This window comes from Schistocerca gregaria, chromosome 7, assembly GCF_023897955.1.
Source record: "Schistocerca gregaria isolate iqSchGreg1 chromosome 7, iqSchGreg1.2, whole genome shotgun sequence".
Taxonomy (NCBI): domain Eukaryota; kingdom Metazoa; phylum Arthropoda; class Insecta; order Orthoptera; family Acrididae; genus Schistocerca; species Schistocerca gregaria.
Genome location: NC_064926.1, coordinates 437,493,574 through 437,514,902, shown reverse-complemented (window position 1 = coordinate 437,514,902; position 21,329 = coordinate 437,493,574). Strand labels below are relative to the sequence as shown.

The window sequence follows — 21,329 nt, the reverse complement described above, 5'->3', positions numbered from 1 at the left end:
TACACACTACTTAACCTAAATTATCCTAAGGACAAACACACACACCCATGCCCGAGGGAGGACTCGAACCTCCGCCGGGACCAGCCAGCCGCACAGTCCATGACTGCAGCGCTTGAGACCGCTCGGCTAATCCCGCACGGCCAGTTCGAAGACGATGAATGTTTGTATCAGCATGAGAGTGGACTCTTGGCAAGAAGCAGCATTTGGCAGGCAATGGTTTGCGGTCAGTGCCATACCTCAAATAGACTGGCATGCCCAGAGTCCTGACCTGTACCCAATGAAACATCTCTGAGAGGGGCTACAATGTGGACTTCGCCCCAGATCCCAGCGTCTAACATCAGTACCTTCTGTGGTTTCGGATCTTGAGGAAGAATGGTCTGCCGATCCGGCCCACACAATCAGACACCGCACTGTAAGTTAAGAGTTAAAACCATCGCAAAGGCGAAATGGAGACACCTCATGTTAATGGCCAAATATTTACTTTTGTTCAGATAGTGTGTATCAGAAAAACTTTCAAATTATTATACAGCAGAAAAATAATACACTACTGGCCATTAAAATTGCTACACCACGAAGATGACGTGCTACAGACGCGAAATTTAACCGACAGGAAGAAGATGCTGTGATATGCAAATGATTAGCTTTTCAGAGCGCCTGTGATGGTGTACTCAACGACGAACCTGGGTGCACGAACGGCAAAACGTCATTTTTTCGGATGAATCCAGGTTCTGTGTACAGCATCTTGATGATCGCATCCGTGTTTGGCGACATCGCGGTGAACGCACATTGGAAGCGTGTATTCGTCATCACCAGACTTCCGTAACACCCGTCGTGATGGTATGGGGTGCCAGTGGTTACACGTCTCGGTCACCTCTTGTTCGCATTGACGGCACTTTGAACAGTGGATCCCGGCGGAGGTTCGAGTCCTCCCTCTGGCATGGGTGTGTGTGTGCCCTTAGGATAATTTAGGTTAATTAGTATGTAAGCTTAGGTACTGACGACCTTAGCAGTTAAGTCTCATAAGATTTCACACACATTTGAACATTTGAACAGTGGACGTTACATTTCAGATGTGTTACGACCCGTGGCTCTACCCTTCATTCTATCCCTGCGAAACCCTACATTTCAGCAGGATAATGCACGACAGCATGTTGCAGGTTCTGTACGGGCCTTTCTGGATACAGAAAATGTTCGACTGCTGCCCTGGCCAGCACATTCTCCATATCTCTCACCAATTGAAAACGTCTGGTCAATGGTGGCCGAGCAACTGGCTCGTCACAATACGCCAGTCACTATTCTTGATGAACTGTGATATCGTGTTGAAGCTGCATAGGCAGCTGTACCTGTACTCGTCATCCAAGCTCTGTTTGACTCAATGCCCAGGCGTATCAAGGCCGTTATTACGGCCAGAGGCAGTTGTTCTGGGTACTGATTTCTCAGGATCTATGCACCCAAATTGCGTGAAAATGTAATCACATGTAAGTTCTAGTGTAATATATTTGTCCAAAGAATACCCGTTTATCATCTGCATTTCTTCTTGGTGTAGCAATTTTAATGGCCAGAAGTGTAAGTGAATGTACTTAGAATAATGTAGGCATTATCATTTTGTAGCTTGATGCATCTATGCCAAGCTAGGTAGTGACGTTGCCACAATGGAGCTTATCAGCACCTCTCTGATGAGGCTGTCACATAGCGTACTTCAGGATATATGAAGATGGTATCTGTTCTTTCGGACATGGGGAGCGTGCAAGGGATAAATCCCTGCAGTCGCACTATCTTCTGTGCCCTCGGTGGCTGAGATGCATAGAGCGTGTGCCATGTAAGCAGGAGATCCCGGGTTTGAGTCCTGGTCGGGGCACACATTTTCAACTCGCCTGTTGGCAGCTTAGGGTCTTGATTTGTGGTCGTCGTGTTGCCGGCAGTGGTGCTACGGGCAGCAGTGCGTGCCGGCCGGGGAGCGGCCGCGCGCCGTCGCAGGCGGCTGGGGGCTGTGGGGCGAGTGGCAGCCCTGCTCGCGCACCTGCGGGGGCGGCGTGCAGGCGTCGCAGCGCGAGTGCGACAGCCCGCCGCCCGCGCACCGCGGCCGCTACTGCGTCGGCCTCCGGCGGCGCCACCGCGTCTGTAACATACAGGTGCGCCAACGCAACACCTCCTTCCACAGGCGTACTCCGCAAGCCAGCGTACGGTGCACGGTGGAGGGTACACTGTGCCACTGCTAGTCATTACAGACCCCCTTCAACTCGTAAATAGGGAGAGGGGCAAAAGACTGGCATTATGCCCCGATTTCTCTTCTCTTCGTGGTACATACGCGAGATTTGTGTTTGTGGTTGAAAGCTCAATGGACACAAATCAGTCAGCCTTAGAGAAACCGTTACAAACATTACTTAATACCGTGTAATTTCGTCCCTATACTTGATAACCGCGTGGATTTGGTTAAGAAGTCAGCCCACAAAGTTGTACAGGTGCGCCACATCGAGGGTAAGCCACCTGCAGACGAATTGATCTCGCTATTCCACCACACTGCACATGTGTTGATGTCGGCGTTTTACTCAGTTCCAAGATGCTGCTCCAGGCGGGTGTAAAATGAATGTGCGAAACGGAAAATAACAAACGCTAAAATGAAGATTTGAACCTGACTGACTACCCCCTGAAGCAGATCTTAGTATCTCTTAATTCTGTAAGTTACAATCTAAAAATAAATGAATGATGAAGGCAACTAATCCTACTAAATTATAAATATTGTTCCTGCTTATATTTTTATTGTAGATTAAAAAAAACTTTATATTACAAAGTTTACATTTCCTAGGTAAAATTACTAATCAGTTGCCAAACTCTCCCCCTTATTATGAGTGCGCGGTCTCAAATAAATAACGCGAAATGACTGACATCATCTACGTACCGAACACTAGAAGACACTACTTTCAAATATGACGTGCGGTGGTGTGGAACCTCTGGAAATAAATTGACGTAATCAACAGCTGTTTAGCTTTTATAGCCCTAATAAGCCGAAGCAATTTGCGATATCACCGTATGTACTGCGTGCGGTGCGTCGAAGTGACGGTTCTCGCACTCGTCTGCGACGATGGAAGAACTCCAGCCACAAATAAACTCTTTCAAACACTACGACGTCAGAAGGCGGTCCTCTGACTAATATACTCTAATACTGTCTTCTCCTCTACATACGAGAAACGCGAACTCCCAGCCATAAGGACGGAGTTCAGGTAACATCTCAACGTAAGTATAGGCAGAGGAAGTGCTCCCAATTACTGAACGCTGCGTACACAAGGGCGACTTCCAACCCGGAGGTGAAGTCCAGAAACGTATAAGTTCGCAACAGTACAGTGCTTAACTGTTCTAAATATAAACTCTCCAGAGAGAAAAGACAGCTAGTTCGTCTGTACCAACAAAGCCGATATCGAGCCACGGTCACACACGGGCACTCACAACAGAAGACCTCATCTCTCCTCCACTGGTCTCCCAGCAAGGCTTGGCTCCCCACCCTCGTAATTCCGAAAACGAATCATATTCCCGAAACCACGAAATATTCTCCCTCTCTACACATTCTTCCGAACGCCGACCAAACGTATTTTAATCTTTTGTCGTACAGCGCGGAAATTTTGCGAGGAAAAACCTATACTCGTACAGTGGTACGCTTCTGAGTAAAAATCTTGGAAATAACCCAGCCTGCGTGGTTTCCGAGGTGCCGCTTCTTAGTTCCTCTCACCTGTGTCCAACATTTCCAGCGTTCGGAAGTATTATCCGGTTATCTATACGGCCCCTACAACAATAGCGGCCAGCTATCACCCTACTGTGCACCAGAGCTCAGGTGACACGACGTCCGTGAAGCTACTTCCAGTGTTTAAGCAGGACCAACACCTGTGCGGGCCTTCCAGCCAGAGCTTGTGTTCTGCCTGCCGTTTCATATCCAGTGGCGTTCCAACCTCTACTGGAATGATCATATAAAGTTGATCGTCGGTAAAGCAGATGCCAGACTGAGATTCATTGGAAGAATCCTAAGGAAATGCAATCCGACAACAAAGGAAGTAGGTTACAGTACGCTTGTTCGCCCAATGCTTGAATACCGCTCAGCAGTGTGGGATCCGCGCCAGGTAGGGTTGATAGGAGAGATAGAGAAGATCCAATGGAGAGCAGCGCGCTTCGTTACAGGATCATTTAGTAATTGCGAAAGCGTTACGGAGATGATAGATAAACTCCAGTGGAAGACTCTGCAGGAGAGACGCTCAGTAGCTCGGTACGGGCTTTTGTTAAAGTTTCGAGAACATACCTTCACCGAAGAGTCAAGCAGTATATTGCTCCCTCCTACGTATATCTCGCGAAGAGACCATGAGGATAAAATCAGAGAGATTAGAGCCCACACAGAAGCATACCGACAATTCTTCTTTCCACGTACAATACGAGACTGGAATAGAAGGGAGAACCGATAGAGATACTCAGGGTACCCTCCGCCACACACCGTCAGGTGGCTTGCGGAGTATGGATGTAGATGTAGATGTAGATGTAGATACAGGCAATCATTCATTACGCCGTTCAGTTAATAAAGACACTTCGTGGTCTTTCATACAATAAGCGTTAACAATTATTCACAAGACGTACGTGACAGTGTCAGTCTCCTTTATATATTTATATACGATGTACAACCTATCAAATGATACCTAATTGTCTTTGTAGGCTGCCGGCCGCGGTGGTCTCGCGGTTCTATGCGCGCAGTCCGGAACCGTGCGATTGCTACGGTCGCAGGTTCGAATCCTGCCTCGGGCATGGATGTGTGTGATGTCCTTAGATTAGTTAGGTTTAAGTAGTTCTAAGTTCTAGGGGACTGATGACCACAGCAGTTGAGTCCCATAGTGCTCAGAGCCATTTGAACCATTTTGTCTTTGTAGGTCACGGCAAAGTATGTGGATGAGTTCTTGTAAGGTCCGAAACTATAGCCACCTTACACAGTGTTCCAATAAGTCCCACAGATTTTCTGTGGTATCAAAGCCAAGTGGTTTTACAGGCCAGTCGAGATGTGACAGGGCGAGGTAGTGTTAAAAAAACCGGTCACATATTCTTCCAGTCCGATGAACTCTACTGTTCACGTCTTGATAATCAATAGCGTATTTATCATGCAGGTGTTGACAGAAAATGTTTCAAGAAAAATGCTGGGTCACGTTAGTGATCACCTCACTGAACTGGCCCAAGTCATGATAGGAAAAGTACCCCTAAAATATCTCAGACCAAGCTCCGGCTTGAACATGACCTTGCACACCTTCAAGATGAAATGCTTGATTTGGCCTTCGGTACACTCAATTAAGTGAGTAATTTGAATATAGATAAACACGTGATTCGCCAGTCAGCTACTATCCGTGTCTGACATTTTCCAGCCCACTGAAGACGCGCAGCCTTATGTGATTAATGTCCTCCAGCGAGGTGACCCGATACCAATTGTTCATTGCACGCAGTTACCGTCGCAAAGTCCTCTCGCTAACCGTTGGGGATAGACCTTTATTCACTGCCTGCAGCAGTTCGTGTCTGGTTTGGAATTGATTTAGAAGCGTCACAGATCCCGCTCAGCCAGGATCTTTTTTCGACCACAATTCCGACGTCGTGTTTCGTGGCCACGTTTCTTAACACCGCTGCTTGTTCACAGGTTGAACAGTTCGCCGCTAAGCACCAACAAATCCAGCAGCTTCGCACATCATATGGCCATGGATACGGGCAAACACGATCACCCCGTTTTGCCACTCTGTCAGGTCCGTACATTTATCCTTTTCTACGCACAATGTCCTCTTGGAACTTACTGATCGTTACTTCCTTAAGCTCACTCAGAAGCAGTGCGCACGGTTGTGGAGCGCATGACTCGATCACTTAGCCTCCTGTTTAACGATTCAGGTGTACGTGCGCAGTGGGGCGACTAATTTTTTGTCCGGTGAGCTCAGTATGGTTCTGCAATCTCTCGCAAATGCCGATTTTCAGAACTTTCCCAATATCGTTTTGTGAAAAGAACGCCTTCTTCTCTCCAACGATTTCCATTTTAATTCAGGTAGCATTTACATAATATTTTCAAAAACATTATTGGCGGTTTCGGTAGCTCAGATGGTAGAGCACTTGCCCGCGAAAGGCAAAAGGTCCCGAGTTCGAGTCTCGGTCGGGCACACAGTTTTAAGCTGCCAGGAAGTTTCATATCAGCGCACACTCCGCTGCAGAGTGAAAATCTCATTCTGGAAACATCCCCCAGGCTGTGGCTAAGCCATGTCTCCGCTATATCCTTTCTTTCAGGAGTGCTAGTTCTGCAAGGTTCGCAGAAGAGCTTCTGTAAAGTTTGGAAGGTAGGAGACGAGGTACTGGCAGAAGTGAAGCTGTGAGTACCGCTCGTGAGTCGTGCTTCGGTACCTCAGTTGGTAGAGCACTTGCCCGCGAAAGGCAAAGGTCCCGAATTAGAGTCTCGGTCGGGCACACAGTTTTAAGCTGCCGGGAAGTTTCATTATTGGCGGTATTAGCGATCCAATTATAATCTTTGAAAATAATTACGACACTCAAGATCGCAAGGCACATTTATTCAAAGGTGGCGAGTTTCGATCGTTACATGATCTTCACATCAACAGACGTTTTGATCGACAATGGTTGTGTACGAACTGGAACTGTCCATCCAAATGGCTGTAGGTCTGAAGATGATCTTGTAATGGTCGAAACGCATCACCTTTGAATAAATATGCCTTGCGATCTAGAGTTTCATAATTATTTTCAAAAAAATCCGTAATACTCGCGTGTTGATCGAACCTACCGGTAGCAAATCGATCAAGACGCCTCTGAATTGCTTCGATGTCTTCTATTAATCTAACCTGGAGGGGATACCAAGCACGCGAGTAGTACAAGAGAGGTTCACACAATTGCTTCCGTACGCGGACTAGTTTATACCAGAGACATTCAATAATTAAAGAGACAGTCTGATGTAGAAAAAACTGTATTTTAATGGAGTTAAACGCTTACTGATTGTTAGCGTAATTCCCATCAATATTAATACACTTGTCCCAACGATGAATTGGTTCTTAGGATTCCGCAATTCAATCGGTAAGAACGGAACCCTTATGGAATCACTTCGTTGTTCGTCTATCTGTTCGATTGTTAAACAACCATTTTCTCAGGAACGGGTAGACATATCAAGTTGAAATTCATGCCACATTCTAAGGTCTTCGGTCCCTTTTTCGTATAAAGTCTCTTGGTTGTGTGAAAACTTGAAGCTTCTATGTCATGTATTCAAAAATACGACCATTGATCTCACCTCTTCTGATATTCGCAAACCACTCATCAAAACCTATAGGATACTTCCCGTTGACTTGGGATCATGAATCTTGCCAAGAAGCGAAGTTCCACAGCATAACTAAAGGGAAAAATTCGAAAATTTGTAATTATATCACACGAAAATAAAAAAAAGTCCTTCGCTGTCATACTATGTCTATCCGTCCGCCTGTTTAAGACACCTTTTTCTTAGGAACTGGTAGACGTATAAAGTTGAAATTTATGTCATATACTATTTATTTATTTATTCGTGACAGAATCATTTACGATGTATAAAATAATGTACAATATTTACATGTCGTGTCTATATATATTTACAAGACAATTATTTACAGTTTTGCGCCCAGAATTTAGCGACCTCTATTGCATTTGGCGTTGCATGTAGCAGGTCTTCTGTTGTGCGTGTTGCTGGACATTGGGCACGCTGGAACAGGTGGAAGGTCGTCTGCGTTGCTCCACACTGGCAGAGTGGCGGCTCCTCTAGGAAACCCCATTTGGTCAGACTGCTCTTATATTTCGTGACACCCGAGCGTAGTCTGTTGAGGATCTCCATGTACTCCAATTCTTTGAGTAGCCGTGTGGTAGTCTTTCGCTTGGTGTAATCCATCCTACAGTACTGATAAGCCTTGCACGCCATAGTTCGATTCGGCATTGCTGTGGCGCTCCAACTAGATCCTCGGTAGATCTGAGGAAGCTCTTTCTGGATTTTAGTCGTGGGTTTGCTCGTTGATAGCCATATAGAGGGTGAGCTTCAGAAGTTTCTGATTTTTTTGTTCTCACTTTTTGCTGCTACCTCTCGGCGGATGTCGGGGGGTGCAATTCCCGCGATGCTGCACAGTTCATCCCGAGGAGTAGGCTTCAGGCACCCGATGATGATACGAAAAGTATCATTAAGAGCGACATCTACTGTTTTGTCAGGGCAAGAATTGAACCACACTGGGCTTGTGTATTCTCCGGCAGAGTAACACAATGCAAGGGAAGAGATTGTCACAGTGTTGGCGTGTGCTCCACACGTTGTGCCTGTTAACTTTCTGATGATATAGTTCCCGGCAGCCACTTTTTGCTTGGTATTTAGGCAGTGTCTCTTACATGTTAATGCACGGTCAAGGGTAACCCCAATGTATTTGGGATACGTACAGTGTTCTAATGATGTCATAAACTAAGGTCTAAGTTCTCTTGGCAGTGTCATATATGTAAGCTAAGTTTATGTGACATATTTTGATACTCGCATCTCACTCATCAACACCCATAGTGTCTTTACCGTTGATGTAGAATGACGAAATTTGGAAAGTAGAAAAACTGCACGGTACAAGTAAAGGAAACATTCAGAAAATCGTTAATTTGTAATTACGTCATCCAAAAAAATATTTCTTTTTTTATTGGTTATCCGGTTTCATATTAAAACATTATCGAAATTCTTGGTATTCCTTGGATCGATATCTTTCCAATATCAGAATTGATAACAGGCAAAAATCGTCGAGATTCTCGATGCAGTATGTACAGAATCAAGATTGTACGGAATCCTCGGCGCACGATTCATACTCGCACCTGGCCATTTTTTTTTATACCTGGTGCAAAGAAGTCTTCCTCTTGTCGTTTGAGCCACTTTCAGACAAATTATTGGATCTCCTCGTTGTTGCTGTCCTTTTTTCCACTTAATGCCTCCGTGAGCGAACCAAACAATGAAAATTCTAGGGAGCCAAATCTAGACTGTTGGAAGGATGAGATAGTATTTCCGCGCCCGTTTTTTCAATGGGTTCTTGGCTGAGGTATGCGGAGTGAGGGCGAGCATAGTCGTGTGCCGGTATCTACATATACATATATATGGATACCCTGTAAAACAACTCTGGCAGAGGGCTTTCTTTGAGATCCGCGACGTTTTTCTCTCATTGCTGGCTTTACTTCAGTCAACATAATGTCTGAGTTGTAGACACTGTTTACTATACTCTGGGCTTCCAAATAATCAGACAACACCGTGGGCATACCGAAAGACGGTCAACGTCGATTTTCCATTGATGCTTACTTTCTGAACTTCGTTCGGACAGGTGAGCTGGTATGATTCTATTCCATGCTTTGAGTTTTGGACTCGGGTTCAAAATCGTACACAAAGTTCATTGCACTTTAAATTCTTGTTTGGAAAAGAATCGCCGTCCCTTTCTACATCTATATCTACGTGCATACTCCGCATGCCATCGTCGGTGCGTGGCAGAGGGCACACTGTATCACTACTAACCGTGTTGCACCCGCAAATAGAGTGAGAGAAAAACGACTATCTGAATGCCTCCGTATGAGACCTGTTGGTCCTTCGCGAAATGTATGTTGGCGGAAGTAGAATCATTATGCAGTCAGCTTCAAATTGCGCTTCTCTGTATTTCCTCAATAGTTTTCCTCGAAAGGAACGGCGCCTTCCCTCTAGGAATTCCCATTTGGATTCCCGAAGCATCTCAAAATACTTGTCTGTAGTTTGAACATACCAGTTACAAATCTAGCAGCCCGCCTCCGACCTACTTCCATGTCTTCCTTTAATACCATCTGGCGGGGTCAGGGATTTTCTGCCTCGTGATGGCTGGGTGTTGTGTGGTGTCCTTAGGTTAGTTAGGTTTAAGTAGTTCTAAGTTCTAGGGCACTGATGACCTCAGATGTTAAGTCCCATAGTGCTCAGAGCCAATACGATTTGGTACGGATCCCAGACACTCGAGCAGTACTCAGGAACACGTCGCTTCAGCATCTTATACGTGGTCTCCGTTACAGATGAACCACACTTTCCCAAAATTCTCTCAATAAATTGAAGTCGACCATTCGCCCGCCCTAGCAGAATCCTCACAAGCTCGTTCCAGTTCATATCGCTTTGCAACGCTACGCACTGATATTTAAATACGCTATCGTTACAAGCAGAATATTACTAATGCTACTAATGCAGTATCCGAACATTAAGGGTTTGTTTTTCTTACTCATATGCGTTGATTTACATTTTACTTATTTTAGAGTCAGTTCCCATTCATTACAGCAGCTACAAATTTTGTATAAATCATCTTGTATTCTCCTACAGCCGGCCGCGGTGGTCTTGCTGTTCTAGGCGCGCAGTCCGGAACCGTGCGACTGCTACTGTCGCAGGTTCGAATCCTGCCTCGGGCATGGATGTGTGTGATGTCCTTAGGTTAGTTACGTTTAAGTAGTTCTAAGTTCTAGGGGACTAATGACCACAGCAGTTGAGTCCCATAGTGCTCAGAGCCATTTGAACCATTTGAACCATTCTCCTACAGTCAGTCCACTTCGACACCTACCGTAGACTACAGCTTCATCAGCAAACAATGGCAGATTGCTACCCGCGCTGTCTGCCGTATCATTTATGTATGTAGGAAACAATAGCGGTCCAATTACACTTCCCTGGGCACTCCTGACGATACCCTTGTCTCTGATGAACACTCACATTCGAGGACATCATACTTGGCTCTGTTATTTAAGAAGTGTTCTAGCCACTCACATATATGTGTATCTATTCCATATAATCGTAGCTTCGTTAACAGTCTGCAGTGAGGTACCGTGTCAGACGCTTTTCGGAAATCTAGAAATGTGGACTCTGCCCGTTGTCCTTCATTCACAGTTCGCAGCATATCTTGTAGGAATAGGGCAAGCTTAGTTTCACATTTTTCTTTCAAGCCTGTAGACGCTTTGAGTCTTGTATCCTTGTGTTGTTACGCTAATGGTTTCGGGACTCACCTTGTATTTTTTTAGCTACACTTAAGCTTGTTACTGATAACGCTATGAGAGTCCAACAATTTCTGCACCTGGTTTTACTATATTTTCAATTGTAACACGTCTGTCTTTACGAATAATCCCGCCAGTACGGATATCAAGCGAAAGAACTGACACTTGTTGCTTGTCAGTCACTGAGGTTCGACCGTTTTTGAACTGTTCTACCCAATTATAAAAATTCCCGCAGTTCATACAACTTTCACCATACTGTAAAATCATTCGGGAAAATGTTTTAGCCGGTTTGTCACCGTCAGCGTCACCGTCAGAAATCAGAAAACAGATTACTGAACTTTGTTCAACTAACGTCGAAACTTCAAGCGAGTACACCATCGTCAAATGCGATATTTAGGTTACAAACTAAATAGTTTTTACCCGTCAGCTGCTCTCACCTCATCAACCTAAAGTCGTGAAGGTTCAAAACTCCTCCCACAACGGTTCTCGCGGCTCCCCCCGTCGGAGGTTCGAGTCCCGCCTCGGGCATGGGTGTGTGTGTGTTGTCCATAGCGTAAGTTAGTTTAAGTTAGGTTAAGTAGTGCGTAAGCCTAGCGACCGATGACCTCAGCAGTTTGGCCCCCTATTCCTCACCACAAATTTCCAAAAGTTTCCCCCTACAAACTGTTTCGTTTCCACATCACTTTGTATATTTTATAGTTGAACGTCCCTTGTAGGCGAGCCACACGTTCTTAGAAATCTCCTAATAAACCGGAGATCTTCTCTTCAACTGACTTTACTTTCTCGTTCCACTTCGTATCGCTTTGTACCGTTACGCTGGTTACTTAACAGACGTCTATGTGCCAACTAGTAAACCAATTATGCTGTATCTGAACATCATAGCATTGTTTCCCCTACTCATCTGCACTACCTTACATTTAAAGCAAGCTGCCTTGCATCACATCAAATAGAAATTCAGTCCAAGTCATCCTGTATCCTGTTACAACCATTTACGGATGACACTGACCCGTACACTAGAGCGCCATCAGCTTACAAACGCAAATTCCAGCTAATCCTACCTGTCATATGGTTTATGTTTGAAGAGAAGAAGAGCGATCCTGTCGCACTTCTCTAGAGTACTCCTGATACTATCTTTGTCTCGTATGGACGCTCGCCAACCAGTGTGCTCCACTGTTTCTACTGAGCGAGCTCGAAGCGGCCGCAGTACTTCGCTTGTGCAATGCGTTTAGTTTAATTACCCTGTTACACTCATCTGTGTCCAAACCACAGCAACTATTTCAGTATGTTCAGAAGTGCTTTTGTGTTTCTCTCGTTTTTCTGTTTGTAAGAACTGAGCTCACATTTTAATTTCATCACCAGATATAAGATAGATAAATAAATGTTGCATTGCCACCAGGCTGGTGCGAGTCTTTCTGTTTGGCGCTACTTCCACGGCTTGTGCGTCAATTTCGCTTTTTATTTACTCAAGCGGCTTCCTATAATCCCCATTTCAAACTTCTCCGTCAGAGAAAAATCTGAGTTCGTCACCAGCAATCGCTCCCACGACCCCCACCATAGAAGCCAGTGACATCCACTAGACAGTGGAGGTAGTTGCCATAAAATATGCTAAAGGAATGCAGCCTTTCCTGTACCTTGATGGACAAATGTCTCCTACACTCAGGGGAACGGAAGGAGGTACACCATGAAGCACCAGCCAGATATCAAAATGTTTTGGGGATGTTCGTAACATAATGAGTAGTAAATGATTGATTATTCCTTACAATCGGAAGTGAAGTCTGTCATCAAAATCAGTATGTTGTGTTACCCCCATGGGCAATGTTTTATTCGTTGTGGCATGGAAACAAAGAACCTCCGAACATCATCTTGAGGAATTTCTTGCCTCGCCTGAAACACATCCTATGACAGTTCAGTCATTGGCTCTGTACCAACAACACCTCTCTGGCTCGAAGTTGATATGAAAGTATGCACTTTCACATCCTATCCCAGATATACTCTAAGGTGACGTAACAGGGGATGGAGCAGACCATTCTCGGTTCTGTACGTTTTTTATGGATTTTGTGGCACGAACTACATTGTGCTGTCTTGCAGTATCGTGCAAAAATACGCCATTTGTTATCCTGTTCGTGTAGGTTAGGATAACAGTACTTACCATCTTGCCATATACTGACGGGCCGCCCGGTGTGGCCGAGCGGTTCTAGGCGCTTCAGTCTGGAACCGCGCGAGCGCTATGGTCGCAGGTTCGTATCCTGCCTCGGGCAGGGATGTGTGTGATGTCCTTAGGTTAGTTAGGTTTAAGTAGTTCTAAGTTCTAGGGGATTGATGACCTCAGATGTTAAGTTTGATAGTGCTGAGAGTCATTTGAACCATATACTGACGGGAACTCAACCTTCCTTCAACAATTACCGAATCAATTGTAAGCCTACAATGTGTTTATAGCCTTCGTGTAGCGTGTAGGAAGATTGCTATTATGATTGGTATCTTTAATTGTACATGTTAATTTGGCTCTATAACATCTGACATGAGTGAACTATCAGCGACCAGATTAATGGTAAAAGAATTCATCTTACTACAAAATCAAACAATGATCTCAATGATTCAGTTTACTTCACAGATGTGGTGAAATTCACCATAAACTAGTTGAATAATAAGTACTGTTCGCGCGACGTACACAACTGCTCTAAATTTTTTCATGACGAATTAATCCGCTCCAGTTGTACTTGGATTATTTTATCCAAATAAAGTATTTGTCAAGTGCAACTGGAGCGGATTTATTGATTATGAGAAACTGAACACTCACTGAAACCATTAAACTAATGGCTTGGCAAACTGAGGTAGGGATGTGGAAACATAATTCAACTAAACGTGTATCTGGACAAAACAATTACATTCAAGGAATTTGTGCTGTGACTGCCGAAGGTTATTGCATAGAGATATAAAATAGTATAGAATTATATGCGTGTGCATCAGTTGTTGGAGTTGGTAGCATGTTGTATCTCTAACTGAAACAAGTCTTCAAATGGAAGATTGAAATTACTGAACACTGTTACAAATGACTCGCCCTTCTCTGCAGTTCGCTTCCATGTTCCCGCTGTATCTCACCATACTCATAGTCTGCACGTGATAGCTAAAAGGGCTGCAATATCATTCATTGGCTCTGCACCAGTAACACCCTGTGTGTGGGTGTAAGTTCAGCTCAGCTGGATGAGAGCCTCTCGTCCCAGAGGATCCTGGAGAAGTCGGCCAGAAGCGAAATATGCCTGAGAAGAAGCCCGCTCTTCACGACATCTGCTTGACAAAACACCAGCCTGAGACGTCGTCTGACCGTTCAGTAAGATGCCATATTAGAAGACGCTGGTCTCCCTTAGTACCTGTATTTCAAGTGATTAAGCAATTAAAGTTATTAGTCATTGCGCCCCAAAATGTGTACGACTTACTCCCTCTTTGTGCCCACTTTCGTGCGCTGGTGAGTACAGTAGGACCTCTTTAAGCAAAGTGGCACTCATTACTCCCACTTTTAAATTATTTACGTGCAGTATTGGTACCTGTATCTAATTTAGTTAAACATTTAGTTTGGCAGCAATTGGGCGGGGTGTCAGTGTCCCACGATCTTCAATGAACCCCAAACTTGTTGTTCTCTTGATAGACCATGTCCTTCAGCAAAGTTTCACTGCCCGCTGTCCGTTCTTCCGGGACTCTTCTGTTAAACAGCGCGCGTCTTGTGGCCACACAGTTTATGAAAAACAGATACTGTTGTCCAGCACATCCTGTAGATGTAGCTTGCAGTGTCTGACTTCAGATGCCCGACACGATGTCGGCCTTCTTTCAGACTCTCGTTCCGCAAAACACAGTGCGGTCCGATAGTAGACCCGCCTGGCATTTCCCGTCGAACGGAGAGTGAGCAGCTATTCTGATAACAGGGGTGGGAAATGACTTCCTGCAGTACAATGTGTCCCTCGTCGACAGTGCAAGCCAACCTGCTTTCACCGTGGCATCTCATTTAGCTATGCATGAAATTTAACAAAGGAAGTAGGCAGTGGTGCTCATCTGCATCTCATTATGCGATAGAAATTAATTTATCCCAACTTGATTTGACCCTTTCTTTCAGGTTTTTACTTACGTTACTCGGCACTTTGGTAAAAACTGTCGTGTAAAATGGTCGTGTTGCTTATCCAATTGCTGCCCACACTGCGATTCAATAAGTTGAATAGCTAGGCGTTTAGAGAATTGCTGCTTCATGTGACCTTTCATCAGGTCGGCTATGAACTCGTTTGCATCCATTTGACTGCTAAAACAGAAACGAGACTCACTGCTGAAAACTACAGAATGACTCTCAAGGTTCCAGTTCACTCTGTCTCTGACATGCGAGTCTCTGTTCTCTGTGGCAACTCGAGATCCCAGCCCAGCTTCCAATAATTTATTTACAAAGGTTCGTGGTGATATACTCCCTGTGTGTTCGCATTTCAGCTGTTGTCACCCGTCTATTCGTCATAGGAAGTCTGATAGCCCTATGACGTTCTCATGATGTAGTCCTTCTGGAAGGACCAGGGCCTACTCTTCTTGGCACACCGTGGTCCTGAGTCCGTCTCGTCACCACTCCGGGGTCAGCAGTCATTGCCTAACAGTCGACTCTCAGAGCGATCTGTTCGTATGATGTTCCCGTATCCCTCATGTCAATGATATGACGTTTCTCGAGGTACGAAAGATAAGGATAAGCTGCACGTGCATGTTCTCTGTGCATGCTCTATTGAGACCCTCATGTGAAATGTTCCAGCAACGTTAAACACATACCTGTAATATATTTCCCACAGCTCTTCATCTGTAGGAATGACTCGCATAAGAATGAAATTTTAGTCAACATGCCCAGCATACGTGGATCTTTGTGAGCTTGATAGCGTTCGGTAAATGTGCTCATGGTGTAACTGATTCCACTTCTGTCACTATACATGTCAACAGTTTGAAGATGAATTCGCAGCTGTCAAGCAGCTGAAAGTGATCACTAATATTTGTTGTGATGGTGTAGTAACAGAGGAGTCTTGCTATCGTGAGTGCTTCGTGGGGGTTGCGAGTTGCTCCTTTTGCCAAAGTGGTACGCAGAAAACAAGCAATCAAGTGATGGTAGCTGTCGAGTTGTGCCCATACCTATCGCTGTTTCACGGCAGAGGTTGTACATGTTAAATGATTGAATAGTTAGTAGAACACGTCAGACGAATAGGTTTTTAGGCTGGCAATGAAACAGTGTAGCGAGATCTTGCCTCTGCTGCTCGAACGTCGGTCCTCTTCAATCGAGGTTAAGCAGCTAGAGAGGGGAAACAAGGGCAGTTCGAAAGTTGAGCACGTGGTGCTCATTCTTACGGAAAGAAGAGAATCAAATGTACACTGTGTATGTATCGTGAGAGGAAAGCGCGCCCAATGGAAGAGGCTATCCTGAAATCATGAGTTGCCGTCATCTCCATATCGACATTCACGTCAATAACCATGATGTCCTTCGATTATCACCTAAGATGGATCCCGGCTGTTTCCAGAGTGTGGCTCAAAGTACTGAAGACATGTGATCTCAATTCTGAGGCGCCAACTTAGCTGTCGATTTGCTGGATCAATCCAAAGTCTGATCGGCGCCCTCTGGTCTAGAGCCAAGCAGAGACTCTAAGCCAGAGGTTTTGCCGGTTCTGCGTAAAACGGTGGCAATAACTGCAAGCTCAAAAGGAAAGGGGGAAGATTTCGTTAAATACGGTACACAAGTGCGGGGTGGGGTGTACCATCACAACGAAAATAATACTAATATGCAATACTTATTTAAGGGAAAATGTCATGTCTGATAAGATCGCTTATGCTTATTAGGCCGCAGATATAAATGACGTACTAAATTTCTGCTATCGTACGCACATTGACTCGTTGATCCTCGATGAGATTGTTGATCAATATACTCGTAATTATAATCCGTATTGAGTCATTGAAATAAAGATGTCTTGTCGTAGATAAATCATTTTACTCAAAAGATGATATGGCTATTACAAAGTAAATTATGATGAAAGTGAGCTTTGCTATAGAAAGAATAATTTGTTATTTAAAAAAAAAAACTACCGTTAAAATTCGCAATCAATTTACTTGAGATCTGGTTTATTATACACGGAATTAATGTTTTTATCAATAACTGTTTCTTTTAGGTAGAGAAATCATAAAGAGCTTATCTTATCACTGTGTTATCTCCTTACAAAAAACAAATCGTAATCACGCCAAAGATTAATATTAGTACGAACTATAAATTATAATTTTTTCGCTTGCGACTTTTTGTTCTATATTTCTTGACCTTCTACTGTTTTTTTAAATTACATACGCTTTGATTCATGGAAGGAGAAGAGATAGCTGAGAAAGCTTAGGAAAGAAAGCTGGCCACATCCTTTTCAAACGACATCCCGGCATTTAGCTTTAGTGATTTAGGGAAACCATGGGTCATCTGGATGACTCGGCGCGGGTTTGAACCGCCGTCCTCCCAGATGCCAGTCCGGTGCAGAGACAGAGCAGAAACATTAGATCTATCGACGTCGAAAATAATGCGATTACGAACAATTCCCATGCGCGAGATTAATCGACGATGTTGGAGCTACGTTAATAATCCTATGTTTAGAGCCACAGTCAGCTTAAGACAAATCAGTCATGGAGTCAATCAAAGGTACAGAACACAAGGGACTTATTTCATCTTGAATAGCTGTGACCGCTGTGTGCACATTAATGGCGATAACAACACACTCTTACAAATAAATACTGAGTACTGACAGACAAGGGCCTCGATAACTAATCTGAAAGCCAACGACCGAAAGAAACATTCTAGTCCTCCTAACTACAGACAAAAACCTCATTTTCGAGAGTGGCACCTACAATGAAGGGATTAGCAATCATAAGTACAAGAAGGATGGTTATCATAGGCAAAAACTTAACCCATAAAGCTAGGAGACTATTTCTGTGTCGGTAGAACTGATAATCACTAACAATCTACCAGATATAAAATATTTAATTCAAGTGAAAGTTCAAAGTCACCACGTATGGCGATCTTGACAAAGATGTAAGAGTTATGAAATAAAAGACTGCAAAAATTGTAGTGTTTAATGCTGCCGTTCGGAAAATATTGCAAAAACAAACTGCTACGCTCACTACAAAAGATTTTGTATAAAAACTGAAATAATTCACTTCTTTCCAGGAAACCAGTCTGAACTGCTTAACTGGCTTTCTCTTCGTTTAACTGTACCTTCACACAACTCATTTCGTGAGATAGTCGCGATTAACCGAAAAATATTTTTTGCATGGGTCACTGTGTATAAATACATTTATAAATTTCGAAGTATGCTAGTTTAATCACGTCTTCAGGTTCTTTTCAAGATCTGTCTGGAATTGATTAATTACTGCAGCCAATGTCTGAACAGATTTGTAATTGTTTATTGTCTAATGAGGATCTTTCTGAGGCTTCTTAAATCTTTAGGATGCAGGGTGTTGTTTGCTTTTTGGAAATTAATATCATTTCTGTCAAAGCGTGCAACATTACATAAAGAAATTAACCCTTAAAATACAATAATAACGCCATGCATTTAAAACGATTACGTGGGGACACACCCGGTCTACCAGCTCCTCGTGACCTGGGTTGAATGTCCTGAGACAGGCTAAATCCTGCGTGATCCCAGGCAATAAACCAACCAAATACGCCAGCTGGTCGTGTGCTCTCAGCAGTTTGCCTGTCGCGACTAAAGTAATGCCCTGATTGTTCAGACAATGTATGGCCCAAAACAAAGACGTTATGTATCACTGTGCAGTGGCCTGCAATAAAGTTCTTTTTAGACCTCCATACGGATTGTAATCTGTGATAAATGGACGAAGCACGTCTGCCGAGCACGTACCGTGCATTGAAGCTGCATCTGAGTAAATTCAGCACACAACGAATAAATCGCTGCCGGTGTAAGAAGTATCCGATTAAAGAGCTGAAAAAAGACGTGATAATTAACACTGTAAGCACTAAATAACAGACACGTTACATTTACTAATCTTCATAGGACGAATTATCGTAGGTGTTACAGGGCGTCCAGAAAAGGAGTCCCTGATTCCAGAATTAAATATCTCGAAAACTAAGATAGACGAGTGGAACAAACGGTACGTTTATTGTGTTAAACAGTTAGAATGTTATACAGAATTTTCGAAATAGTTCGAAAAGTTGCTAACAGACTGCGCTGTAAAGAGTGCACCGCAGCTCAGATCCATCATCACCGCTGAATTGTGAAATGGGGTTATTATACGGAAGGAAGAGGCTGAAATTATGTATTCAATTTCGCAATGTGTTTTTCTGCTATTGGCATGCCACTGGTCTGAACATAATCCTACGTCAACAATGAGCAATTTTCAAACACGATTTAATGTTCCGAAATGACCCGACGCAAAAATCGTTCTCAGGCACCTCACCGTATTCCGATGGACAGGCAGCGTGGCTGATGATCTAGCTGGGAATAATGGCCACAGGTAAACTGTAGTTACTCCTGAAAATGTCGCCAGGGTTTCTGGAATTAATCAGCAAAATCCAAGGAAATCCATCCAACGAACTGGAGCAGGTACTGGTGTGAAGCGTTCCAGCACGCAGAGACAGACCCTACAAATGTTTTCATTCAAAATCCAAACCCAACAGGCGATACATGTACGAGCTGTGTGATTGACGGCTGTCTTTGCGAACCAGATTCTCACAATAATTGACAATGAAGAATTTGATACCGGCTGCATCTGGTTCACAGAAGAAGCATACTTCCGCCTCAGTGGAGTCGTGGATAAACAGAACTAGAGATTTTGGGGTTCCGAAAAACCCCATTTGTTTGAAGCGAAACCAATATACTCTCCAAAAGTTATTGTGTGGGGTGCGGTATGCAGCAGGGGCATTATTGGCCCATTATTCTTGTGAGAAATGATCACTAGTGAACGTTACGGTGCAGTTTTGGAACAATGTAAATCCACACAGCCAGAGTTGCAAGATCGGCCAGGTACCAAATTGTTCACGTTAAGATGGGGCAAGAGCACAGCGCACCGATCAGATGTTTCTCTTTCTTGATGAATACTACGGGAAGAGAGTCACTGCGTTGGAATATTACAGATTTACTGGCATAAGGATGAAATGGGCTCCAAATACGTCCAATCCGACTCCTTGTCAGTACTTTTTGTGGCGCACATTGAAAGACGCTGCCTTCCGGAAACGTCCCACCACACTGAACGAGCTTCAGTCGGGGCTCCGTGTGACATCTGAATCCATTTCCGTTGAGACAGTACAGAATGTGATCTTAAATCTCGCTGTTCCTTTTCGCCACCACCGTACTGCGAGCTGTGGATATTTCGAAGAGACTGTAATGGGATTGCAAAGACTGCTTGCGGAGGACAAGTTTAATTATGCGCAAGGTACTGTACAAGCTGCACGCCGTACAGCGCCATTTGTTTCGAAAGTTCTGTATAACTTCTGCACGAAATTCTTTGAGCTTTCAAAATAAACATACGTTTCGTTGCACTCCATCACTCTAAGTTTTCGAGATATTTAATTTTGAAAAAGGGGTCTCCTTCGCTGGGCACCCTGTGCCTACATACAATGGTTCCACAGTGGGACATTATGTAAACGCCATGTGTTGAAGCAATCGATTCATCACACAGAATGAAATGACGATCAATTTAAATAGCAACATTGTTGATGCTCCGCACGGATTATATAGTAAATTCGGATCCTACGTTTTGCAAAATAAAGAAAAGAAATGAGATCATTTTGATGAATAGAGATTGGTTCAGTCAATAAATTAAAATAATGAGGAAAATGAAGGAAGTATGAGTTACTGTGAGCGCTAGAAGCATTTAGTTATGTTAATTTGTAAACAAATGTGTTATACGAGAGAAATTCCAGCAAAGATCTTCGGCCAGAGTAATTATAAATAAAATTTACTCCATATTACCGCCAGAAAAAATTAAGAACGCGACAGAAAAAGACTATCGAATGCGACAATAGCTCAAAGTATTGGCAAACGACGAAGAGAGATCAGGAAAGATTAGCAGCCGTAGAAAATTATTTCATAAGGTGATGTCGAATATCGGGACCGGAACGGAAGATTAATAAAGGAATAAAAATGGCAATAGGGCTAGAAAAATAATTCTTGCTGAAACAGAAAAGCACAGCTTCAAATGGAGAATGGAACAAGGTCTTTGGCCAAAAGGAGTGTGGGAATAGCATAAAAAGAGAAAATATGAAAATGGAGATTAGGAGAGAATTGGATAGAACAGATTACCTTACTAACAAAATGAACAGGAAAAGAATGAAATCT

At 43.8% G+C, this 21,329-nt stretch overlaps 1 protein-coding gene across 1 annotated transcript in view; it reads left to right on the top strand.

The window, feature by feature from the left end:
* The window catches only part of LOC126282418 (A disintegrin and metalloproteinase with thrombospondin motifs 7-like), a 488,845-nt gene that overhangs the window by 284,187 nt on the left and 183,329 nt on the right, over positions 1-21,329 (top strand). The window contains exon 11 of the mRNA XM_049982076.1: positions 1,923-2,132. Within this exon, the coding sequence (XP_049838033.1) occupies positions 1,923-2,132 (210 nt within the window). The remainder of the gene's footprint in view (positions 1-1,922; positions 2,133-21,329) is intronic.